The sequence below is a fragment of the Stenella coeruleoalba genome, assembly GCF_951394435.1.
Source record: "Stenella coeruleoalba genome assembly, chromosome: 14".
Taxonomy (NCBI): Eukaryota; Metazoa; Chordata; class Mammalia; order Artiodactyla; family Delphinidae; genus Stenella; species Stenella coeruleoalba.
The window spans coordinates 15960405-15982799 of record NC_137160.1 but is presented as its reverse complement, the minus strand read 5'-3'; the positions used below and the strand labels follow the sequence as shown (position 1 = coordinate 15982799).

The 22395-nt window shown below is 42.9% G+C and overlaps 2 protein-coding genes across 2 annotated transcripts in view; one reads left to right on the top strand and one right to left on the bottom strand.

Annotated features, from left to right (window-relative positions):
- The window catches only part of LOC307196966 (O-acyltransferase like protein-like), a gene marked incomplete at both ends in the record, with an annotated part of 63605 nt that overhangs the window by 1110 nt on the left and 40100 nt on the right, over positions 1 to 22395 (top strand). The window contains 2 exon segments of the mRNA XM_079942445.1: positions 15490 to 15629; positions 17142 to 17220. Coding sequence (XP_079798571.1) covers positions 15490 to 15629; positions 17142 to 17220 — 219 coding nt within the window.
- CCBE1 (collagen and calcium binding EGF domains 1) overlaps positions 1870 to 22395 on the bottom strand; it is a 524308-nt gene continuing 503782 nt past the window's right edge. Inside the window, exon 12 of the transcript XR_013831253.1 lies at positions 1870 to 1983. The gene's annotated coding sequence lies outside the window, so the exon portion shown is untranslated. The remainder of the gene's footprint in view (positions 1984 to 22395) is intronic.

The window sequence follows — 22395 nt, the reverse complement described above, 5'->3', positions numbered from 1 at the left end:
GTTGTATTTTGGAATTGATTACGTTTTGCTACAACATTTGGTGTTGTTTGACAGGGAACATTCTGACAAACCCAGGCCAAATAAGCTGGCCAAGAAAATCCAGAAGGGTGCAATGATTTCTGGTGATGCGGTGGTGGTACCTACCGTCATCATTAGTCACAGCCTTGTTGATGCTTTATTTGTCTTATAAGTTACTCTAGTCATGTACCAACGATGTTTCATCTGTAGGCATCTGAAAGTTGAAATTCTTTTTTTTTTTTAGTTAAAAATATTTCCCTGTGTTGAATGGTCCAAGAAAGAATTGAATGATGTACATAAGTGGATAGATGACAATAACTTAATTTAACAGATGAATACTACTATCTAGTGTTTTAACTGATTTTCTTTCTAACGCACCCCAAAAACACTTGACATCGTTGCTTTGACATTTTGCCTGAGACTTTTTTTTTTTTTTCGGTACGCGGGCGTCTCACTGTTGTGGCCTCTCCCATTGCGGAGCACAGGCTCCGGACGCACAGGCTCAGCGGCCATGGCTCACGGGCCCAGCTGCTCCACGGCATGTGGGATCTTCCCGGACCGGGGCACGAACCCATGTCCCCTGCATCGGCAGGCGGACTCTCAACCACTGCGCCACCAGGGAAGCCCTTGCCTGAGACTTTTGAGCGCAGAACGTAGTTCTGACCTTTGCTCTCAGCATGGTTTTCCTGGCAGTCATGTGGATGCAAAACTATGAGTCGATATTTAGAGAGTACTTTTACATGGCAGGTACTGTCCCCAGCCCTATGCAAGAGTTGTCTCCCTTAGGCGTAATGCACCCCACCACCATGGGGAGGGTGTTATTATCACCTCTATTTTATAAATGAACCACGAAGTTGTAAAGTATCTTGCCGAAATAAGTGGTGCAGATAGGATTTCAACCCAGATCATCTGATTTCCGAGGCTGCATTTTCAATCACTGTCTAAAGAAGCAGCCACCAGAGAAACAAGACCAAAAAAATAGTCAGCAGCAAAAAAAGGAACGAAGCAGAGATACATGTATCAATATGGAGGGAATATACCTAAGTAACATCAAGAAAAAAAAGTTGTAGAAGAATATATATAGTATGTAAAGTTTAAAAGATGCAAATTAAGGTGCTCTACTTCTTTGGGAGATGTATGTATGTAGTACAAATGGAAAGAAATTCATGAGAATGATAACCTCCAAATTCAGTTAGAGGTTGCCTTGCAGTGGGCATGGTGAGGGTGCAGATGTAATTGGGGACCCACCAGATCTCAAACGATGGGTCAAGTTGTGTTTTTTTTAAACTGGGTGATTGAAACAGAGGTGTTTCTTACTGTTTCTCTTTATGCCTTTTTAAGATATGAAATGTTGCATAATAATGTTTCAAAACTCCATCCCCAATCCAAAACACAGAGATGACAATAGGAAAACCTCTGAATATGGGTGGGGTCTGAGGAATAAAGTGGAGAGAAAGTGTTCTTGAAATTCAGGCTGACACGTTTTTACACAAGGGAATTGGCGTCGTTGCAGCTCAGGAGCAGGGAGAGAGCCTGATATTAGAGCCTGAGATAGACACTCAGTCTGGCAGTGGGAGGACGGATTAAGCAGCATAGAGCTTATGAGAAGGAAGAGTATAGTAATACACCTCCAAAGTGAAGTTTCTGTGCGTCCTTCCCACCATCCTTCTGCATTCACTGTCACGCCCACCATCTTAACGGGAACAGAATCCATCAAACAGTATTTGTGTGCTTTAATCTTGCCACGCTCTTGGGTCCCTGTCTGATTTTATCCCTTCTTTCATTGCTGAAGTCCTCAGGCCATTGTTCTGGCCCCTCTGCTTCTCTTTATTTTATTTTTTTGCGGTACGTGGGCCTCTCACTGTTGTGGCCTCTCCCGTTGCGGAGCACAGGCTCCGGACGCGCAGGCTCAGCAGCCATGGCTCACGGGCCCAGCCGCTCCGCGGCATGTGGGATCCTCCCGGACTAGGGCACGAACTCGTGTCCCCTGCATCGGCAGGCCGACTGTCAACCACTGTGCCACCAGGGAAGCCCTGGCGCCTCTGCTTCTGATTTTGTTTTTGTTTTGTTTTTACACTCCATAATCCACAGAAATCTACACTGAATCCCTTATTACATATAAAAATTGCAGCCTAAAAGATCTCTGTAACCAAGTAGATACAACTTACATTATCAAGAAGAGAAAAATTAGATTGAAAACTATTGAGCATCTAGAAAATAAAATATTATGAACTAAAAATAATGCCTTTGAAAAATATTTAATGGTATGGAAGATAATCTTAGTATATTATTAAGGAAAACAATCAGGATACAAAACAATATGTATAATATAATAACTTTTTTGGAAAACATATAGAGATAACTGTGTGTATATATGTAATACATATATATATTTATACATAAACATATATTTATAGAGACAGAGAGAGAGAGAGGTGCTATGTCTCTTTTGTAGAGAGAGATTGTCTATCTTGTTTTCCTTTGCAAACTCAAAACCTAGCACGGTGCCTGGAACTCAGAGTGTGTATTAGGTGTATACCACATCAATCACATATATATAAATGAATGATTAATAAAAGACTATGAAAACATTCAAAAAAAATCTCTGGCATCCTCCCTCCTGATTAATCATTTTTTTCTCTCAATTTTCTTTCTCCTTGACCACTGTGGTATTCACTTCCTTCTTAAAACTCATCTGTTTCTGGTTCAGGGATGGTCCTTCCTGATGGGAATCCTTCTCTCTCCTGCCCTTTCTCTCTCTACCCGATCGCCTGTACCTTCCCACCTGTTCCTTTCCTCATTGTACATTTCTTGTAAACGAATCACATTTTAGAGACAAGGTGTTGCCCACAGACGTCGTGTTGGGCTGGCAGTCCTGATGCCTGGGCTCTCATCCTGTTGAGGCCGATAGTCAGCTGTGCGGTTGGCTCTACCCAAGCCATGTCACTTTGCTGAACAAGTTTCCTCACCTATGAAGTGGAGAGGCTGTGTTTCCCAAAGTCTGAAAATCTACAGCAGCTTAAAACATGTTCTAATTCCTGCACCCACCAATCTGCTCCAGCCGGGGTTAAATGTTCAATCTGGTTGTCCAACACAGTGACTTTTAAGGGTTAACAATTGAGTAAATTGAGTAAACAATTGAGTAAATTATGTTAAGAGCAAAAGGAATGAATACCCCAAATTCACCACTTCCTAACGGTTGTATGCACTTGACCATCATCTGTACTCTTGAACTGGGTCTGTGTGGTGGAAATGTATTGCTGTGCTACCGCACATCATCCTTTAAGCTCAAGTTCAGGGATCAGGCTGGGAGCTTGAAGTCTGCTGTGGTAGAAGTGTATTCACCACACAAGTCAGCAGTCACTGTAGGTCAGGGCTTGATGTTTTGTTGACTGTCTAGGCTTCAGAAGTTGATGGAGAAAATGTTGCAAATTAAAATAAAACTTAAACGTGTTATGTCTACAGCCTTTGCATTATAAATAGCACCCAAAAACTGTTATTCAGCAAAAACATTGCTCACATCATGGACACGAGTGAAGTTCTGACATATATCTTTCTGGCTTCACATCCATATTACTCATTAAGGTGGACAAAGAATATCACCCAACATTTATGTGGGGATGACACTCACTGATGTCATAGGTAAAATCATAGGTTGGCTACAGATATGAGAGTTTGGCAAAAATTAGTGAACGCATTCTGTGAGAATCAGTTGGCTATATATGGAATTTATAACAAGGAATATTGTTGATTTAATTATTATTTGTAATCTGTGCGTGTTATGGGCTGAATTGCATTCCTCCCAAATTCATATGTTGAGGACTTAATCCCAGTACTTCAGAATGTGACTGTACTTGGAGACAGGGTCGTTAAGGAGATAATTAATGTGAAATGAGGTCGTTGGGATGGGCCCTAATCTAATATGACAGGTGCTTTTATAAGAAGAGATTAGGACACAGACACACTCAGAGGGAAGGCCAAGTGAAGGTGCAGAGAAGGTGTCCATCTATAAGCCAAGGAGAGAGGCCTCAGCAGAAACCAACCCTGCCAACACCTTGATCTTGAACTTTTAGCCTCCATGACTGTGAGGAAATATATTTCTGTTGTTTAAGCCACCCAGTCTGTGGTATTTTGTAATGGTAGCCTGAGCAAAGTAATACACTATCCTATACATTCTTTATATCAGTATAATTTATGGTGTATGTGTGTGTGTATATATGTATATATTTTTTTTTCCCTCAATTTGGGGAGAAAGCAGATTATTAAACATTTATCTTCACTGCCCGGCTCCACCCCACTGCTAGCAAAACCTATAGGAGCTGGACTTTTTTTTTTTGGCTGCATTGGGTCTTCGTTGCTGTGCACGGGCTTTCTCTAGTTGCAGCGAATGGGGGCTACTCTTCATTGTGATGCACGGGCTTCTCATTGTGGTGGCTTCTCTTGTTGCAGAGCACAGGCTCTAGGCATGTGGGCTTCAGTAGTTGTGGCATGTGGGCTCAGTAGTTGTGGCATGTGGGCTCAGTAGTTGCAGCATGTGGGCTCAGTAGTTGCATTGCGAGGGCTCTAGGGCACATGGGCTTCAGTAGTTGTGGTGCACGGGCTCAGTAGTTGTGGCACACGGGCTTAGTTGCTCCGTGGCATGTGGGATCTTCCCCGACCAGGGCTCGAACCCATGTCCCCTGCATTGGCAGGCGGATTCTTAAGCACTGCGCCACCAGGGAAGTCCCTAGGAGCTGGACTTAAGAATCTGAATTTTAAGGAAGCTTCTTACCTGATTCTGATCATTGTGATGGTTAGCTGAAAATAGGGATGTCAGTTTTACTGGTAATTACTGGTGAAAACATACGTCAGACAAGATTCCAAAAGTAGACAAAAAACCCAACCCCCTGTATTAATTTGCTAGGGCTGCTGTAACAAAGTACCACAGACTGAGGGGCTTAAACAAGGGAAATTTATTTTCTCACAGCTCTGGAGGCTGGAAGTTCAAGATCAGGATGCTGGTAGGGTTGGTTTCCTCTGTGACCTCTCTCCTTGGCTTGCAGATGGCCAATGACCACCTTCTCCCTGGTGTCTCTCTGTGTGTCCAAATATCCTTTTATACAGACACCAGTCAGACTGGATCAGGGCCCACTCTAACAGCCTCATTTTAACCTAAAAACCCCTTTTCGGGACTTCCCTGGTGGTCCAGTGGGTAAGACTCCAAGCTCCCAATGCAGGGGGCCTGGGTTCGATCCCTGGTTGGGGAACTCGATCCCACATGCATGCCGCAGCTAAGAGTCCACATGCCACAACTAAGGAGTCCACATGCCACAACTAAGAAGACTGCATGTCACAACTAAAAAGATCCTGCGTGCTGCAACTAAGACCCGGTGCAGCCAAAATAAATAAACAAATAAATAAATAAATATTAACCTAATCACCTCCTTTTAAAGGCCCTATCTCCAAATGTAGTCACATTCTGAGGTACTGGGGGTTAGGGCTTCAACATATGAATATCGGGATGTGGGGAGGTGGGTGTATCAGATCAGCCCATGCACCCTGTAAAAGCCCACTGTGGATTTCTAACCTCGAGAACTATACGATAAATAACATATGTTGTTTTAAGCCACAGAGTTACAACAATCAAAGTTACCTTTTTTTACAGCAGCCACAGGAAACCCATAGACTTGCAGGAAGCTCACTTTGACTAGTGTGGCCACACATCCCGGTGACCCCATTTCTTACAGTTTTTCCTACCCTTTTGTTCTATCTCCACTTTTGGTTCTCCACTTCCAACATCTACTTGTTTTCCTTGCTTTGTTTTTAATATTGGACTCCAGTATAAAATGGTGAATTTATTTAGTAAATATGTGATCCTTATTAAATATATGTGGAGGCAGGAGTATATCTATATATCCATATATCCTTTTCAGTTATTCTAATCTGGGAACTGACTGCCTTTGGCTTTATCATATGTGTTCTAGGATAATGATTTCACGTCTCTTGTCTGAATATCTTGTCTGGTTCCATCTTTTCTCTGGAGGAAGAGCACCTGGAAACTAAGAAGGGTGTATGCCCTTCTATGTTGGCAGTTGGTATAAATGTATATAATTTAAAAAGCAGATGACCAGACCACACAATAGAAAAACTATTGAAAGGGGGCTCTGAAGCCATGTTGTGTGTCTTTGGTCCCATCAGGCATCCGATCAGTTATTTCTTCAGGTCTTTCCATGGCCTACTGTGTTCTCCAATTTCCGCCCTCCTGGCATCCTGTCTCTCCATGAACTTGTCACACCTTCCCCAAGCACATGGCTGCTGCTTCTGTCTAGGCTCGTAGCTTCCCCAACCGCACCTCACAAGCTAGTTAGTAGCATCCTTGGCTTGGATTAGAATCCCCACTCTGAGAGCGTTGCGGGTTGAACTGTGTCCTCCAAAAAGATATGTTGAATCCCGAGCCCCTGGTACCATGGATTTGTGATCCTATTTGGAAATAGGCTCTTTCTAGATGTAATCAAGTTAAGATGAGGTCATGCTGGATTTGGAAGAGTCCTAACCCAGTGACTGGTGTCCTTATGAGGGAACTACACACGCAGACACAGAGACACACAGGGAGAATTGATGCGTAATGACTGAGGCAGAGATTGAAGTGATGTGTCTAGAAGCCAAGGAACGCCAAGGACTGCCCGCGACCACCAGGAGCGCAGAGAGAGGAGTGGGCAGACTCTCCTCCAGAAGGAACCAACCCCGCTGACCCCTTGATTTCAGACTTCTAGTCTCCAGAACTGTGGGACAAAAAATTTCTGTTGTTTCAAGCCACCCAGTTGGTGGAAATTTGTTAAGACAGCCCTAGGAAACAAATGCAGGGAGCTGTGGCCTCTCAAAACCACCATCCGGAAGAAAAAAGCATGTGTTTATTATCTGAGACAAAAATAAAAAAGCAAAACAAGCAGTCTCAGGTAGATCCTGGAATTCATTTTCCTTGCGATGTACCAGGCCCACCCATGGTCATTTCATCAAGTCCAAGCATACCCATTTGTAGCACTGTCTGCAGTAGAGGCCTTTCAGAGGGCATCTATTTATATGGAATTAAAACTTTGCTTAGCATATCGAGGGCCTGATGTTTTCACGTGATGTCTGCATTTTCCTGTACTTTGTTCCTGGGAAGGAGGCGGGTGGAGGGAGGCTTCTGGTTCCCAAGCAGCCTGCAGGGTTTTTCATTTCCTGTTTTCTCTAATCTCCTCACAGTCTTGAAATCTTCCCCAAGCAGCTACTTTTGCTATGAAACTTCCTTAACCCTTCAAGTCCCTTCTCCCTGGTCCTCATGCCTCAGCCCACCCTGACGGCTGGGTTGCCGAACTTCCTACTCTGATCACTTACTCCCTTGGTCTCATCGTTTATCTCTTGAGGTGATTATTTCATGTCACCTATCTGTGTGTCTCATCCTCTCCCCTGGAAGCCAAGGCCTGTGGTTACACTCCTGGCATAGGAGGTAATCCATAGATGGCACTCACTGGGCGAGCCAATCACTGGCCCCAGCCCTGCCTTTGTTCTGTGGTCATCAGTGGAGGACTGACCATCTACATGAGTTGCGTTCTCAGAATGTCGCCTCTTTTCCCATCTGGCTGCCAGTCTAGAGGGCATTTTACTCAAGCCCAGCCTCTCCACGGGTGCTGGAGCTAGGGGAAGAAAAGATGCTGAAACCAAGAAAATCTCAGAATAGAGAAAGGGTGACACAAGGGGCTTCATTGAAATTTCTGGGTTAGCTGGATTTCAAATATCCATGTTGTGGTAGGCTGAAACATGGATCCCCAAAGATATCTCATTCTAATCCCTGGGACCTGTGAATATTACCTTATATGGAAGCAAGAGCTATGCAGATATGTTTAAGTTAAAGATTTTGAGATGAGGAGTTTATCCTGGCTTACCCAGATGGGCCCTAAATGCAATCACATGTATCCTTAGAAGATGGAGGCAGAGGTGGAGGGAGATTTGACATACAGAGGAGAAGGTGACGTGACCACAGAGGCAGAGATCGGAGTGATGCGGCCACAAGCCAAGGGATGCAGGCAGCCACCAGAAGCTGGAAGAGGCAAAGGACGGACTTTCCCCTGAAGCCTCCAGAGGGAGCACAGCCCTGCTCACACCTTGATTTTGACTCAGTGACACACCTTGATTTTGACTCAGTGCTACTGATTTTGGACTTCTGGCCTCCAAAACTGTGAGAGAGTAAATTTCTGTGCCACCAAGTTTGTGGTAATTTGTAATAGCAGTCACAGGAAACTAATACACATACTATTCTCGTTCTTGAAGTCCAAGATTAATAGTTGGTCAGATGCAAGGGGGACTGCCAAGAGGTGTTTGTGAAGAGCCTGCTTCAGGAACCTGGATATCAAATTGACAGCACATTCCGATCTTTTATCCACAAGGAGACCACTGACAACTGATGCTTAGCATTTAATGTGTATCCAACGCAGGGCAAGGACTGTTCAATTCTAGTTTTAAAAAATCTGCCGTGTAACACAGCCATCTGGTAGGTGCTTAATAAATATTTGCTGTCAATGTTGAAGATGATCACTGCTTACAGGATTTGTTTGTGGCTCAGCATTCTAGAAGCTTCTGGTGCCTTCACCTTCCTGATGTAAGTACATCCGTATTTTAAAATTTAAGACCATTGACCAAGGCCTCTCTTTCGTTCATTTAAACCCAGAAATTAATCAATTCTGCATTTTAATATCCGCCTATCGTTGCCAAGAAAGAAAATGTGTCTGCTAATTAGCTCGGCAGAATTGAAACAAATTGTTTTTAATCTTTTGGAAATGAAAACTTGGAACAACTGCCATGCAATTTGAAGTAACAGGTGGGCTTAATCATCAGCTTATTCTATCCTTCCCTCCCGTGACAATCACAATGTATTTAGATTTGGACAGTGCCCATGGCCTGGCATCTCAGGTTCTTGACAGAAGCTAATTAAGGATAAGGCAGGAAAAGAACAACCTGTGCATTCGATTTCATAACCAGAAAGGAAGCAAATGCAACTGAAAATCTGCACAGCATACAGAATAACCTCAGGTAGAAAACCCTAAATCCAATCCATTTACAAAGCAAAACACCAATTGGAAAGAGAACGAGCGTTTAATCTTCTCAAGTGAAGAATTAGGTGTCTCTCTACATTTGTCCTTCAGGGATTTATCCAAGGGTCAAGAAAGGCTCTTATAGTTCCAGATCCTTAAACTTTAGGCTATCAAGTTTGGAATACTCAGTGATGGAGAAGGGAATTTGGAAATCATGCAGTCTATTTATAATAAATACATCCAGTTTTGTTTCTGACACACAGAGGACCTTACAATACATTTGTGGAGCTGGATTTGGGGCATTTGCACTTAGTTTTTTCAAAATTTAATTCAGTTAACTCAGCAAATGTTTATTGACCTCCTGCTCTGAAATATCCACTGATGAAGACACAGCCCCTCCCTCACGGGGAGACAGGCCAACAGCTACAGGCCTTCTAGTCTGATACACTAAGCTGGAGTCTGGGCTGCTTCCTGGGCAGACCATCTTTCAGCCCAGACTCAAAGGATGATTCAGCATTTGCCAGGCAGACAGGAAGGAGGGACATTCCAGGCAGAAAGACAGACAAGTGCGGGCCTGGTGCGTTCTGTATAATGGAGCAGAGGAAATGGGCGTGGGTGTGGGACGATGAAACTACAGGCAGGTCTGGTCACGAAAGGCCTTTTAAACCGAGTTTGGAGTCTGGAATTAATCTGAAAGAGCGCAGCAGTCAAGGCTAGCGGCACATAGCCTCTCCTGGGAACATTTCAAAAACAATTAATGCCCAGGCCTCACCCCTGACCAATTAAGTCATTCTTTGTGAGGGTGGAGCCTGGGCTTTAGTGTTTTTTAAAAATTGCCCCAGGTGATTCTCATGTCTGCCCAGGATTGAAAATCCCCTCTCTAGATAAGAGATCTGCAAAGGTTTCCTCTAAAGAACCAGATAGTAAATATTTTCAGTTTTGTGGGCCTTACAGCCTCTGTTGCAACCACTCAACCTTGCCTGTATTAGTAAAGCAGCACTGACAATATGTAAACAAATGAGATGGCTGTATTCCAATAAAACTACTTACAAAAATAGCAGGGCCATAGTTTGCCAACTCCTACTCTAGAGGATGGAACGAGTATCTTTGAAGAATTTTTGAAAATATTGATTTAAAAATTCTGTTCATATTTTATTGTTTATACACTATATTTGTTAAATATGTGATTCTATTCTCATTGTAAAAGAATGGAAACAGGGCTTCCCTGGTGGCGCAGTGGTTGAGAGTCCGCCTGCCGATGCAGGGGACACAGGTTCGTGCCCCGGTCCGGGAAGATCCCACATGCTGTGGGGCGGCTGGGCCCGTGAGCCATGGCCGCTGAGCCTGCGCGTCCGGAGCCTGTGCTCCACAAAGGGAGAGGCCACAACAGTGAGAGGCCTGCGTACCGCAAACAAACAAACAAAAAGAATGGAAACAATACAAAGCTCAAGTCTTTCTTGTTCACTCATTCAATTCTTAGTCCCCTTTCTGGATAACAGCTGTTTAGCAATAGGTGTGTATCCTTCTAGAACTTTCTCCATGCGTTTTTGTTCATCTATATCTACCAGAAAGATATTGTTTTGTTTTGTAAAATTGAAAAATGTATTTATTGTTCTTAATCTTTTTTTTTTTTTCCATGTTACAGTGTCTTGGAGCATTTCCCACAGCAGCAAATATAGATCTATCTCATTTTAGTTGTTGCCTATGAACATTTAACTTTTTCCTGCTGAACGATTTGAAACTACTGACATTAAACTGTTTTTGCCCCATAAAATGGATCTTTCATGTGGTTCAACCTAACAGTTTGTGTCCATTTTTCTGCTTTTACAAGCATTAATGCCACAAGCATCTGGCAGTTCTCTGCTCATATGTGTTTCCCTGGAGCAGATTCTGAGATGGTGAATTGCTGGGCCACTGGGGATACGGTTAGAAAGGAACCTTCGGTTAAACCACAGACAACAACCCTGACAACCTTCAGCAAAAAGGGGAGTTTATCGGCAGACGATGGGCAGCTCACAGAAGGGAGAGAAAGGCCTGCTAGGCTTGAAACTGGTCACTGGACCAGTGAGGTCCAAACAGCCTCCACAGTGGTGCACGTTCTACAGCCTCTGAGGAAACCACCTGTGGATGAATGAAGCCCAAGCTTCTCTTCAGGCCTTGACTCACTCCACACTAGTCCTGGGACCTCATGTCACAGGGACAGGAGGGCAGCTCAGGAGTGGCCTCCAGGGCTCCCATCAGCTTCCATAATGAGAGGACACAGCACCTTGATATTTTTTCAAGACTCTATGCAGTTGGAAAGTGACAATTTTCTAAAAGAAAATTTAGTTGCTATTAGGAAGGAGATTAGCTCCCACGAGGCTGGATTGAGAGAACTATTTCTTCATATTCTTACCAACATTCAATTTTATCAACCTTCTAAATTTTTACCAATCAGATGGCTAGAAAAACTTGGTGTCTAATTGTGGTTTCTTGGTGAGACTGAACAACTTTCTTATATTTATTGGTCACTTGGATTTCCTTCTCCAAGAGTTGCCTGTTCATATCCTTAGCAGGTTTTAAATCAGTTTCTTTGACTTTTTAAAAATTACTGATTCGTATTTGTTTTGGGTTTTTCTTCTTTTGGCCACACCGCACAGCTTGTGGGATCTTAGTTTCCCGACCAGAGATCGAACCTGGGCCCACAGCAGTAAAAGTGCCAAGTCTTAAACACTGGACCGCTAGAGAAGTCCCCCCAAATTACTGATTTGTAAATCAACCATACTCCAATATAAATGCAAAAAAATAATGAAAAAAATAAAAATTACTGATTTGTAAGGGTTTTTTATATGATCAGAATACAATTCTTTATCCGAGTTATTAATACAGTAAATATGACCTCTCCCTTAAGAGTTACGTTTTAACTTTGTTCATGGTGCCTTGGAAGCGTTGTAAGGAGAGGAGGGATGTGGTCAATCTTGTGACTCAGGCAGTTTAGCTTAAAAGTTGAGCGCTGGCTACAAGTCACTGTGGATACCAGCTCTAAGGTTCTGGGTTTGGTCAGAGCCAAGGAGGGTCACATTCACGGGAGGGAAAAGGGGAAAGTAAGTTTCGCTCATCACAGCAATAACCTGGAATACTTGGAAGCATAAAAATGAGGCCAGTGATAACAGACACCCACTGGATGAGCCCAAGTGGCCAGAGCAGCAGAACTTGCCAGAAGAGGAGAGGGTTCATGGTGAAAGTCAGTTTACCCTGGGCAGTTCAGCAAGGACCATTTGCCCAATTATGGCCAGAAGGTTTTCAAAATAACATACTACTTTCTTTTCTTTTCTTCTTTTTTTTTTTTTTTTGCGGTACGCAGGCCTCTCACTGCTGCGGCCTCTTCCGCTGCGGAGCACAGGCTCCGGACGCGCAGGCTCAGCGGCCATGGCTCACGGGCCCAGCCGCTCCGCGGCATGTGGAATCCTCCCGGATCGGGGCACAAACCTGTGTCCCCTGCATCGGCAGGCAGACTCTCAACCACTGCGCCACCAGGGAAGCCCAACATATCACTTTCTTAAAGAGCACTCATGTAAGTAAGCAACATGCAGTTCCCTCAACCTGATTTCTACATTACACCTTGGGAACCCAATTATTAGTAAAGACAGAGACAGAAAGGCAAGAGGAGCTGTATAATTTTCCCAGCTGTATTTGGGGTTTCCTCCCCACTCACTCTAGGAAGATCATTATCTTTAGCTATATATAAGAACCGACATACCAAACTGACAAACAAAAACAGGGTCTTTTTGTATATCTTAGAGGGCAAGAAGTTATGGGTTCCGATTAAAATGGGTTTGAACACATAGCTCTGATCCTTATTAGCTGCTTTGAATACTCAGCTCTGATTCTTGCTAGCAATTAAAAAGAGGTAGATTTGTATTGCTGTGTATATTACTTATCATCTCTGTGCTTCGGTTTTCTTACTTGTTCTATCACTTAACAATGGTGTGACTCTGGGCGAGTGACTTGACCTCCCTATGCCTCAGAAATTAACATTGGTACGTGTGTGTACAGCTCTGTGTCATTTTAGCACATGTGTAGATTTGTGTAACTCATACCACAATCAAGACCATAACCATCCATCACCACATCCCTCTTGTTCCTGCTTTATAGACGTATGCAGCCCCTTCCCCCCACAATCACTGACCCTTGGCAAACAGTTATAATTACAGTAAATTTGACTATAACTTTGATTCCAAAACTAGAAAAGGAAAAAAAAAATAGTGGTCTAAAGATTAGAAAGAAAGAAATAAGAAGGTAGAACTATTAAGAAAGTTCAGCAAATTCTCCAGATACCAGAACAAATTACAAAAATCGACAGCATTTTTCCACACCAGCAACAGTCAGTTGGAAAATAAAATTGAAAATAAAACACTGAGGAAAATAGCCAACTCTACACTACCTAGGAATTGTTTATGTAATCTGTCTTAAGATTATCAAGGAAAAATATAAAGTTATAAATAAGGACACAAAAGAAGATTTTAGTAAATTGCATGACATCCAATGATAGCTTGATACAACAATGATGTCAATTTCCCCCATATAACCTATAAATAAATTTGAAGCGATTTCAATCAGTATTCTATTATTCTAGTATTCTAGTATTTGAGGAACTCAATAAACTTTTTCTGAGATTTTCTGCAATTTCTAAAAATTTTCTGAATATGAATTTTCTGAAAGTTTCTGGATACGAATTTTCTGAAATTTGAATGATTAACAGTCCACAAATATTAACTAGCTCAACTTTGAAAAGATGACTAAAGGCTAAATACTTAATATACCTCAAATCCGTAATAATAAAAACCATATGGTTCTGGTATTAGAATCAGACTGGCTTCGTAGGCATGTGACCTTTGCAGTCACACTGTGCCCCACACATAAGAGGGCCCCATGCTTCCTTTAGCGTGATTTGGTGTCACCATCTTGAAATGCTTAATTAATTTTTAAACAAGAGGTCCTGCATTTTCATTCTGTATTAGCCCTGCAAATTATGTAGTCAGTCTTGACTAGAACAAAGATTGTTCAAGACTAGAACAAAAATTACAGGCTCAAAAGAACAGATTTCTATCCAATAAGGAAACCAATAGATAAAGAACTGACAGATAACTGACTGAGAGTAAGTATTTTCGATAACTCAGGTAGAATAGGACCAATATATAGAATGATAAGGAGCTCTTGCAAATCAAGAAAAGAAAATTCATTAAGAAGTGGGCAAAGGATACAAACAGGTACTTTACAAGAAGAGAAAATTTAAATGGCTTAGCTATTTTAAACAAAAATATCCTGACTTATTTGTAATTTGATAGACAAAAATCCAAACAATTGGATATCATTTTATATCCATTAACCACCAAAAATGGGAAAGCTGGACGATGCAAAGAAGAGATAGGAGTCAGCATCCCTGGGGATGTAGATTGGGGCAGTCACTCTGGAGCACAATCCGGTGGGATTTACACAGTATCTGTGTGCCTTCTGATCCAGCAAGCCCACTCACAGGTGTGTATATCTGAGCTGAAGCCTCACGTAGGTTTATACAGGGATACGTATGAGGAGTTTGTCCCTGTGTGTTTTTGTGTGTTAGAGGCCATCTATGGGTCCATCACCCGGGGAATAGCTAAGTCTAAGATGATGATGAGTTATTATACAGAAATCAGAAGCTCTGGACTCGATGAGCACAGTAACACCAGCTCTGAGTTACATATGTGGAAACAGGAGATCTGAAGCACAAGCCCATTCATATAAATTACAAATACATAAAATAAAAACACCTACAAATGAGACGATATATATCAAACATGGGGGTGGGGGGAATTGGGGGAAGGGAAAGAGAAAGGGAGAGATGAAGAAAGAGGAAAGGAAATGAATTATTTAAAATGAAGGGGAAGAGGACATATAGGAGCACAAACTAATAAAATAGGAGCTTTACAGGACCAGGGCTAGAGAGGCATTAACCGTGGAACTTGATGACTGCCCGCTTTTACTCCCAAGACTAAAAAACAAACAATCAAAAACCTCTCTCCAAAATAAGGTCCTACAAAATTGGATTCAAAAATTTTAAGACATGAGGATTTTCTCCTGGCTGTATAGAGGAGAAAGAAAAATTACCAAATTTTAGTTACATCTTTTTTACTCCCCCAAAGCATTTATTTTTTAAAAGATTTCAAACTCTTCATTTTTTCAGCAACAGGTCATGTGTGAGAACATACATCATGGTTCTCCTCAGTGAAGAGATGGGCTGTGGGTGCAGAATGTGGGCCCAAGAGTGCCATCTGAATACTTGCCTCTTCTTTTTTCGATCATTTAAATTTTAGAGGTTTAGAAGGTGGAGCTGAATGCCAATAAATTCATTTGAAAGCGACACAAGGAAGCTAAATGTGCCCACTTTTGCTTTGAAATTCAGTGTATGACCCTTTCGGGAAGCTGGGAAGCAATATTTTTAATGGAAATGTGGACAGGCTGGGATCTTCCAGTGAGTGTCTCTCCACCCACGCTCCATTGGGGCGTTTCCAAGGGCAGTCCTGCAAGCTTCACGTCCTGCATGTGAGCGTGGGATCTACACACACACTCTTAAAAGACTGGTGAACATGGGACTCATGATATGAAACCTGATACAACTCCACTGGTTGCTTATCTTCATTGAAAAAACAACAAACTATGAAGATGTTTCGCAAAAGTTAAATTTTAAACAGTTGGTGGAAAGTTGCTTGCATGTCCTGAGTATGGGACATTATAGGAGGTAGTTGTCCACAAACCAAACAGGTCTTCAGATGTTCCTCCTACCACATTGCATGGGACAAGACCTCTGGATGACCTTTGTGGGGAATCCAAGGTCAAGTTCCAGCCAATATTCCTGAGCATTAACTCCTGACTCACCATCAGTGTTTGGAATACCAAAGGAAATGGACTTCCCATTACCCATAATCCTTTCCCAGAAACAGAGCTCTGAGACGTGAATCTGAGGTTATCCTAGCAGATGGGTTGGAACTTTTACAAATACATCACTAAATAGGTTGACTGAGGTCACAGGACTCACTATCTTCAAAGCATGTTAATTCTTTTACTTTTGGGGGGAAAAAGCTAGGAACAGCACAGCCTCCTATTACATACAAAGATATACTTTATGCCTGGCACACAACACTAAGAGAAAATACATTCCGAGTTGGCTAATAACAGTTGTATAAAATAACAATAAGAAAACCAAGCTCTTTGATGTTAATGCTATAAAATGGTCTTACAATTGTTAGCCAATGAAGATAGGGAGATTATCACCCAGCTCCATCTGCCACGCTGAAAATTGGACAATGATTGCTTGAGGGTTCATATCCTATTTTCAAAGCAGACTAATGATTTTGATATCAGAGCAAAAGGTGAAATGGACACAGTCATGTAAATTACATGCTTAGAAGAAGCATCCCAGCAATTTTTATTTATAACTTGATCTTTGCTTTATTGGGACCGGCATTCTCATTATTGGCTTTTTTATTAATAAAATCTTTACTTGGTACATTGTGTCCTGCTACAAAGAAATAACAGCTTGGCAAATTTGTTGAAAATTGTACGAGTTAACTCTTAATGACCTGTAATATAGGAGAGAGATGAACTGGGGCAGACTACCCCACACTAGAGGCTGCTTTTTTTTTTTCTTTTAATTTTTAAAATTTTTTGGCCACACCGTGGGGCATGAGAGATCTTAGTTCCCCAGCCAGGGATCGAACCTGTGCCCCCTGCATTGGGAGCACAGAGTCTTGACCCCTGGACTGCCAGGGAAGTCCCGAGGCTGCTTTCTAAATAAGCAGTTACGTTAACCCTTGGAGCATATTTTTATTTAAATATGGGTGCATGTGATGTTCTGTAAGTTGACTTGAAATACTCTGTAATGGAAAAACCATCTCCAAAGAAGTCAGCAAACTTTTCTTCTTTCAATAACTTCTCTTTTCCTTCTCGCAATCTGCTGGATTCATGGGTAGTACAGCAGCAGCCTTACTTAGGAACGACCGTGCATATATTCTATGAATACTAACATTAAAGAACATTGTGGCATTGTGTCCCCAGGATGGAGCTGACTGCAGCGTGGGCGTGTGTGTCCCCAATTCTTGTGCTGAAGAAGATGTGACTGAGATGTCTCGGCTGGGTAGGTCCAATAGAATACCCAGTGAACCTGTTGTCTCAGCATCAAGTTTGAAAACCCCCAGCCCCTTGGAGCCTCTTGGCCATTCTCTTGGGATTGAACCAAACTTTCATCCTGCTAAATCCAATAAACCGAGACTAATAGAGTTTAGGGGTCTTGGGAGTGGGTGGAGAGGAGGAGAAAGACATTAAAGAGAAGGTAGGAGCTGAATCTTTATGTAATAACATTTTTTTTTTTTTTTTTTTTTTTTTGCGGTACACGGGCCTCTCACTGTTGTGGCCTCTCCCGTTGCGGAGCACAGGCTCCGGACGCGCAGGCTCAGCGGCCATGGCTCACGGGCCCAGCTGCTCCGCGGCATGTGGGATCCTCCCGGACCGGGGCACGAACCCGTATCCCCTGCATCCGCAGGTGGACTCTCAACCACTGCGCCACCACGGAAGCCCTGTATAATAACATTTTAAACTTAATCTTCCCTCACTGCCTTAATCAGCCTCAGCTGCCTGGTTAGGTCTGAAGGAAGGAGCTGGATGGTATCTGGTTTCCATATTGTGAGGGTTCTCTGCTGTGGCCCATGTGTGGAAATCAGTCAGGTGCCAAATCCGGAAAGACGTTCTAAACTGGGATCGTGTGAAGCCAATGTGTTGTGATGGGTTAATGCTAAGCGGCCAGCATTTGGTCCTGGTTTGCACCTCCCAGCTGTGTGATCCTGGGCAAATCACTTAATCTCTCCCTGCTCCAGCCTCTTCCTCTGTACAAAGAGGGGTAGACCATGTTGTTCAGTCTGGCCCCAACTCTCTGCAGGCTTACAGTCCCCTTCTGACTTTAGCCAAGTGGAATGAAAACATTTTAGTCCACATGGAAACTGGTTAGATTTCCTCGAAGTCTTTCAAAATTTTCAAAGGAAAAGGTTTAAAGCCTAAAATTTTTACTGCGAGTGTCTTCTGCACTTATTCTTGTCATCCATCCAAATAAGAACTAACGTGACACATTAAAAGGAAGACATTGTTTCTCTACATACAGAAACTTCCAACACCAAATGTGTGGGTTTCCTCCTCACATTATGAAATTGTGACACCAAGTATCTGGAGGTGGTGCTGACCCCACAAATGAAGGGCTCAGTTTCACATCACTGCTCCCCACTTCAGACACCAATTGTGTAAGTATTGGGTCCTGAGGTTACCCGCTACTTCTGTCCGACTTGGCTACAAATCAGGGGCTCCCATGACTCTGATCCTGATTCCCAGGATCCTCTCCTCGGGTTTGATAATTTGCTGTAATGGCTCACAGAACTCAGGCAGACACACGACTTACTATTACTGGCTTATTATAACGAATAAAACTCAGGAATAGCCAAGTGGAAGAGGTGCAGAGGGCAAGGTATGTGGAAAGGGGCACAGAGATTCCACGCCCTCTCAGTGTGTACCACCCTCCCCACACCCCAGTGTGTTCACCAGCCTGGAAGCTCTCTGAACCCCTTTGTTAAGGGTTTTTATGAAGGGTCCATTATGTAGGCATGATTGATTAAATCACCGCCTATTGGTGAGTAACTCAATCCCCAGCCCCTCTCTTCTCCCCAGAGGATGGGGATGGGTCTGAAACTCCCAACCCTCTAATCACATGGTTGATTCCTCTGACAACTAGCCCCTCTCCTCCAAGAGTCACGTTATTAGCTTAAACTCAAGTGTGGTTGAAAGGGGCTTATAACGAATAACAACAGATGCTCCTCTCGGCCCCTCACTTGGGAAATTCCAAGGCTTTAGGAGTTCTGTACCAGGAACTGGGGATGAAGACCAAATATATATTTCTTATTATATCACAATATCACACACGGTATTAAAAGCCTCTTTTAAGTGTTGATATTGCAGTTAGTTTTCTTTTTCTTTTTTAATACATTTTTATTTATTTATTTTTGGCTGCATTGGGTCTTTGTTGCTGCATGCGGGCTTTCTCTAGATGTGGCGAACAGGGGCTACTCTTTGTTGTGGTGCGCAGGCTTCTCATTGCGGTGGCTTCTCTTGTTGCAGAGCACAGGCTCTAGGCGTGTGGGCTTCAGTAGTTGTGGCGTGTGGGCTCAGTAGTTGGGGCACATGGGCTCAGTAGTTGTGGTGCTCGGGCTTAGTTGCTCCACCACATGTGGGATCTTCCTGGCCTAGGGCTCGAACCCATGTCCCCTGCATTGGCAGGTGGATTCTTAACCTCTGCGCCACCAGGGAAGCCTGCAGTTAGTTTTCAATAACCTTAAATTGTCCTCTGAATTTATGATTATCCCAACAGCTTCAGGTACATTACCTCTTTATCTAAACCAAATATTTCAGGTGGTATTAAAAAGAAAACAAAACAAAACAAAAAAAGAGAAAGCCAGTTGTTATATATCAAATTTAAATTTCAGTTCTTGTTGAATAAGCCATAAATATCCTAGAAACAAAGAAAAACTTGCAGAGTTGTTATTATATTAGCATAGCAAGTGAATAAATGACTCTCTAATGAGTTAACGGTCATTATTATTTACGAGATTCATCTGTTAGTCTAGTTTTTCTGCCTAATGCTAAGCTTATTAGCTAGAGTTGATATTAGAATAAAATGGAAGGTTGGAAATTATTATCAATACAAAGATATTTTGATGATTTCTCTCTGAGGAATTAGAAAAATAAAGGGCCCTGATTAAGGTGAGCAGAGTTGACTTGGGTGAATGTATTAGTGGAATTTAGTCCTCACTGCCAAGGTGTTTATCCAGCTTCTACACAGAGGCAGCAGATAGCAATGGGAGCATCTGTGCCCAGGGGAAGAGGTCTCCATCTGGAAAGGATTTGTCCGCTAGCCCTTAAAGCTTTTTGATGGGTTGCCAATATTTCCATTACAGATGTGGAGGCAACCAGCCCAGCAGTAGCTGTTTGTGCAGATTTTTTCATCTAGATCACGAGGGTAGGAGTCAACATGAGGGGAAGACTGGCAGAGAAGCCAAGAAGAAATGAGCCTGGTGTAGCAGAGAGAAGGACTATTCTGGGCAGGTCAGAACATACTGATTTTAGGCAAAAAAGTGCATAGCGTGGCTGCCATAGGGTGTTATAAAATTTCAACCAACAGACTTTGAGTTCCTGATAATGAAAATATGGAGCACCAGAGGGTCTAGATAAGATTTGGGTGTGATGATCCCAAACCTCGTTATAGGCTAGTTCCCTAACAAGTCACGTCTGCGTATTTTAGCACCACTTACTGTGTTCTGTTTCCTAGGGTTCTTGTAACAAAGTACCACCAACTGGGTGGCTTACAAGCCATCACTCCCATCTGGCCTCCATCATCAGGTCGTGTTCTTCCCTGTGTGTCTCTCTGTGTCCAAATTTCCCTCTTTGTGCAAAGACACCGGTCACACTGGACTTAGGACCTACCCTCACCTAGTCATCAAACCATGGACCTCAGATTGGGACTTGAATACAAGTACTGGGACTCAAGCCCGGCCAGAACCCAGATTGGGATTTGAACCCATGGTCTTTTAATTGAGATCACACACCTGGTCGCAGGACTTAATGAAGCTCAGGTTCTTGATGTCTCCTCTCAGAAAGAATTCAGTGAGAGACAAAGTGATAGGTAAGAAGTGGGTTTATTTAGAGAGAAACACACTCCACAGACAGAGTGTGGCCCATCGTGGCCCATCTCAGAGGGTGAGAGGCCCCGAAATATGGGGTCGTTAGTTTTTATGGGCTGGGTAATTTCATAGGCTAATGAGTGGGAAGATTTTTCCAAGTATTTTGGGGAAGGGGTGGAGATTTCCAGGAATTGGGCCTCTGCCCACTTTTTGATCTTTGATGGTCGGCTTCGGAATGTCGTGGCGCTGGTGGGTGTGTCACTTCGATTATGCTAATGTATTACAATATTGTATAATGAGACTTAAGGTCCACTGGAAGTCAAATCTTCTGCCACCTTGGACCTAGTTGGTTCTAACCAGTTTTTGTCATGTCCTATGCCTGTGTCATGTTTTTAAAGGTTGTGCCCTGCCCCCTTCCCTCCTGTTTCATTATGACCTCTTAAAGTTGATTACCTCTGCAAAGACCCTATTTCCAAATAAGGTCACATTGGCAGTGTTACCAAACTCAAGAGTTCCCAGGGTGGCAGCGGGGGTGGAGGAGTGTTAGGGTTTGAAATTTTTGGAGTGGATACAATTCAATCCAGAACACTACCTAATACCTAGCTGCTCATTTGGCTCGGTTATCCGAGGTCCTTTAACCATGACAGGGAGTTGGGAAGGTGGTGACTTAGAGACAGATTAACAGGAGAAAATCAAATTTGATCACGGACATTCCGGGGCTCCAGGAGACTATGGGACAAGTTAGGCCATTGAGACTTATGTGCCGTCTGAGAGAAGGAGAATCAGGGAGGGGTTTGGGGCTTCAAAGGGAAGGAAGGCAATTTACAGGAAGGTGAAAAAGGACAGGTGTTTGGTAAACAAATGCTTGCTAGGCCCTGCAGAGACAACTGACACAGAGAGGAATTTTAACAGACTTTGCTGGGTTTCTTCCTGTCCACACCCCTAGTTCCTATTATACTATAGTTATCTATGGTGATAGTCCCTCTCTGGAACGTGTCCCCTATCTACATTCTTCTTGGCAGTTAGGACAAAGGTCAAAGGCTCTTCCTGAGACTTTTGCGCCTTGATTGTCTTTAGCTTGAAATAATCTGCGTGCCAAAGAGACACATTTTGGGGTGGCATGTTCGCTCCTCTGCGCTGTTCTCTTTCCTATGCTCTGTGAGGCCGATTGCATCTCACTTTGCCTACTATAATTAGAATTAGGAGGCCTAGATAGTGGAACAATGGTGTTAGCACTGCAAGGGCTGATTTCTTGCCCCACTGCTATCTCTCATGGATTTCCCTGAGCACTGATTGAGAAAATGGACCTATTTTAATAAGAATAGCTTGAATTACCCCCAGAAGTGCCTTTCCAACTAAGGACTCAAAAGGAACCCAAAACATTTCACAGAATACCATTTTCTGTTCTCAGTTTAATTCCAGAAATATTTATTGAGCACTTTAATATCTGGCCTTTGTGTGAGACATCACGTGTGTGTGCTGGGGGAGGATCAAAAGGATTGGGAGTTACTCATTTTGGGAAACCTACAATTAGTTAGGAAGAAGCGTCTGTGCGCCTGAGCTGTTGGGAAACACTGTCAGGAAAGAGATGCTCA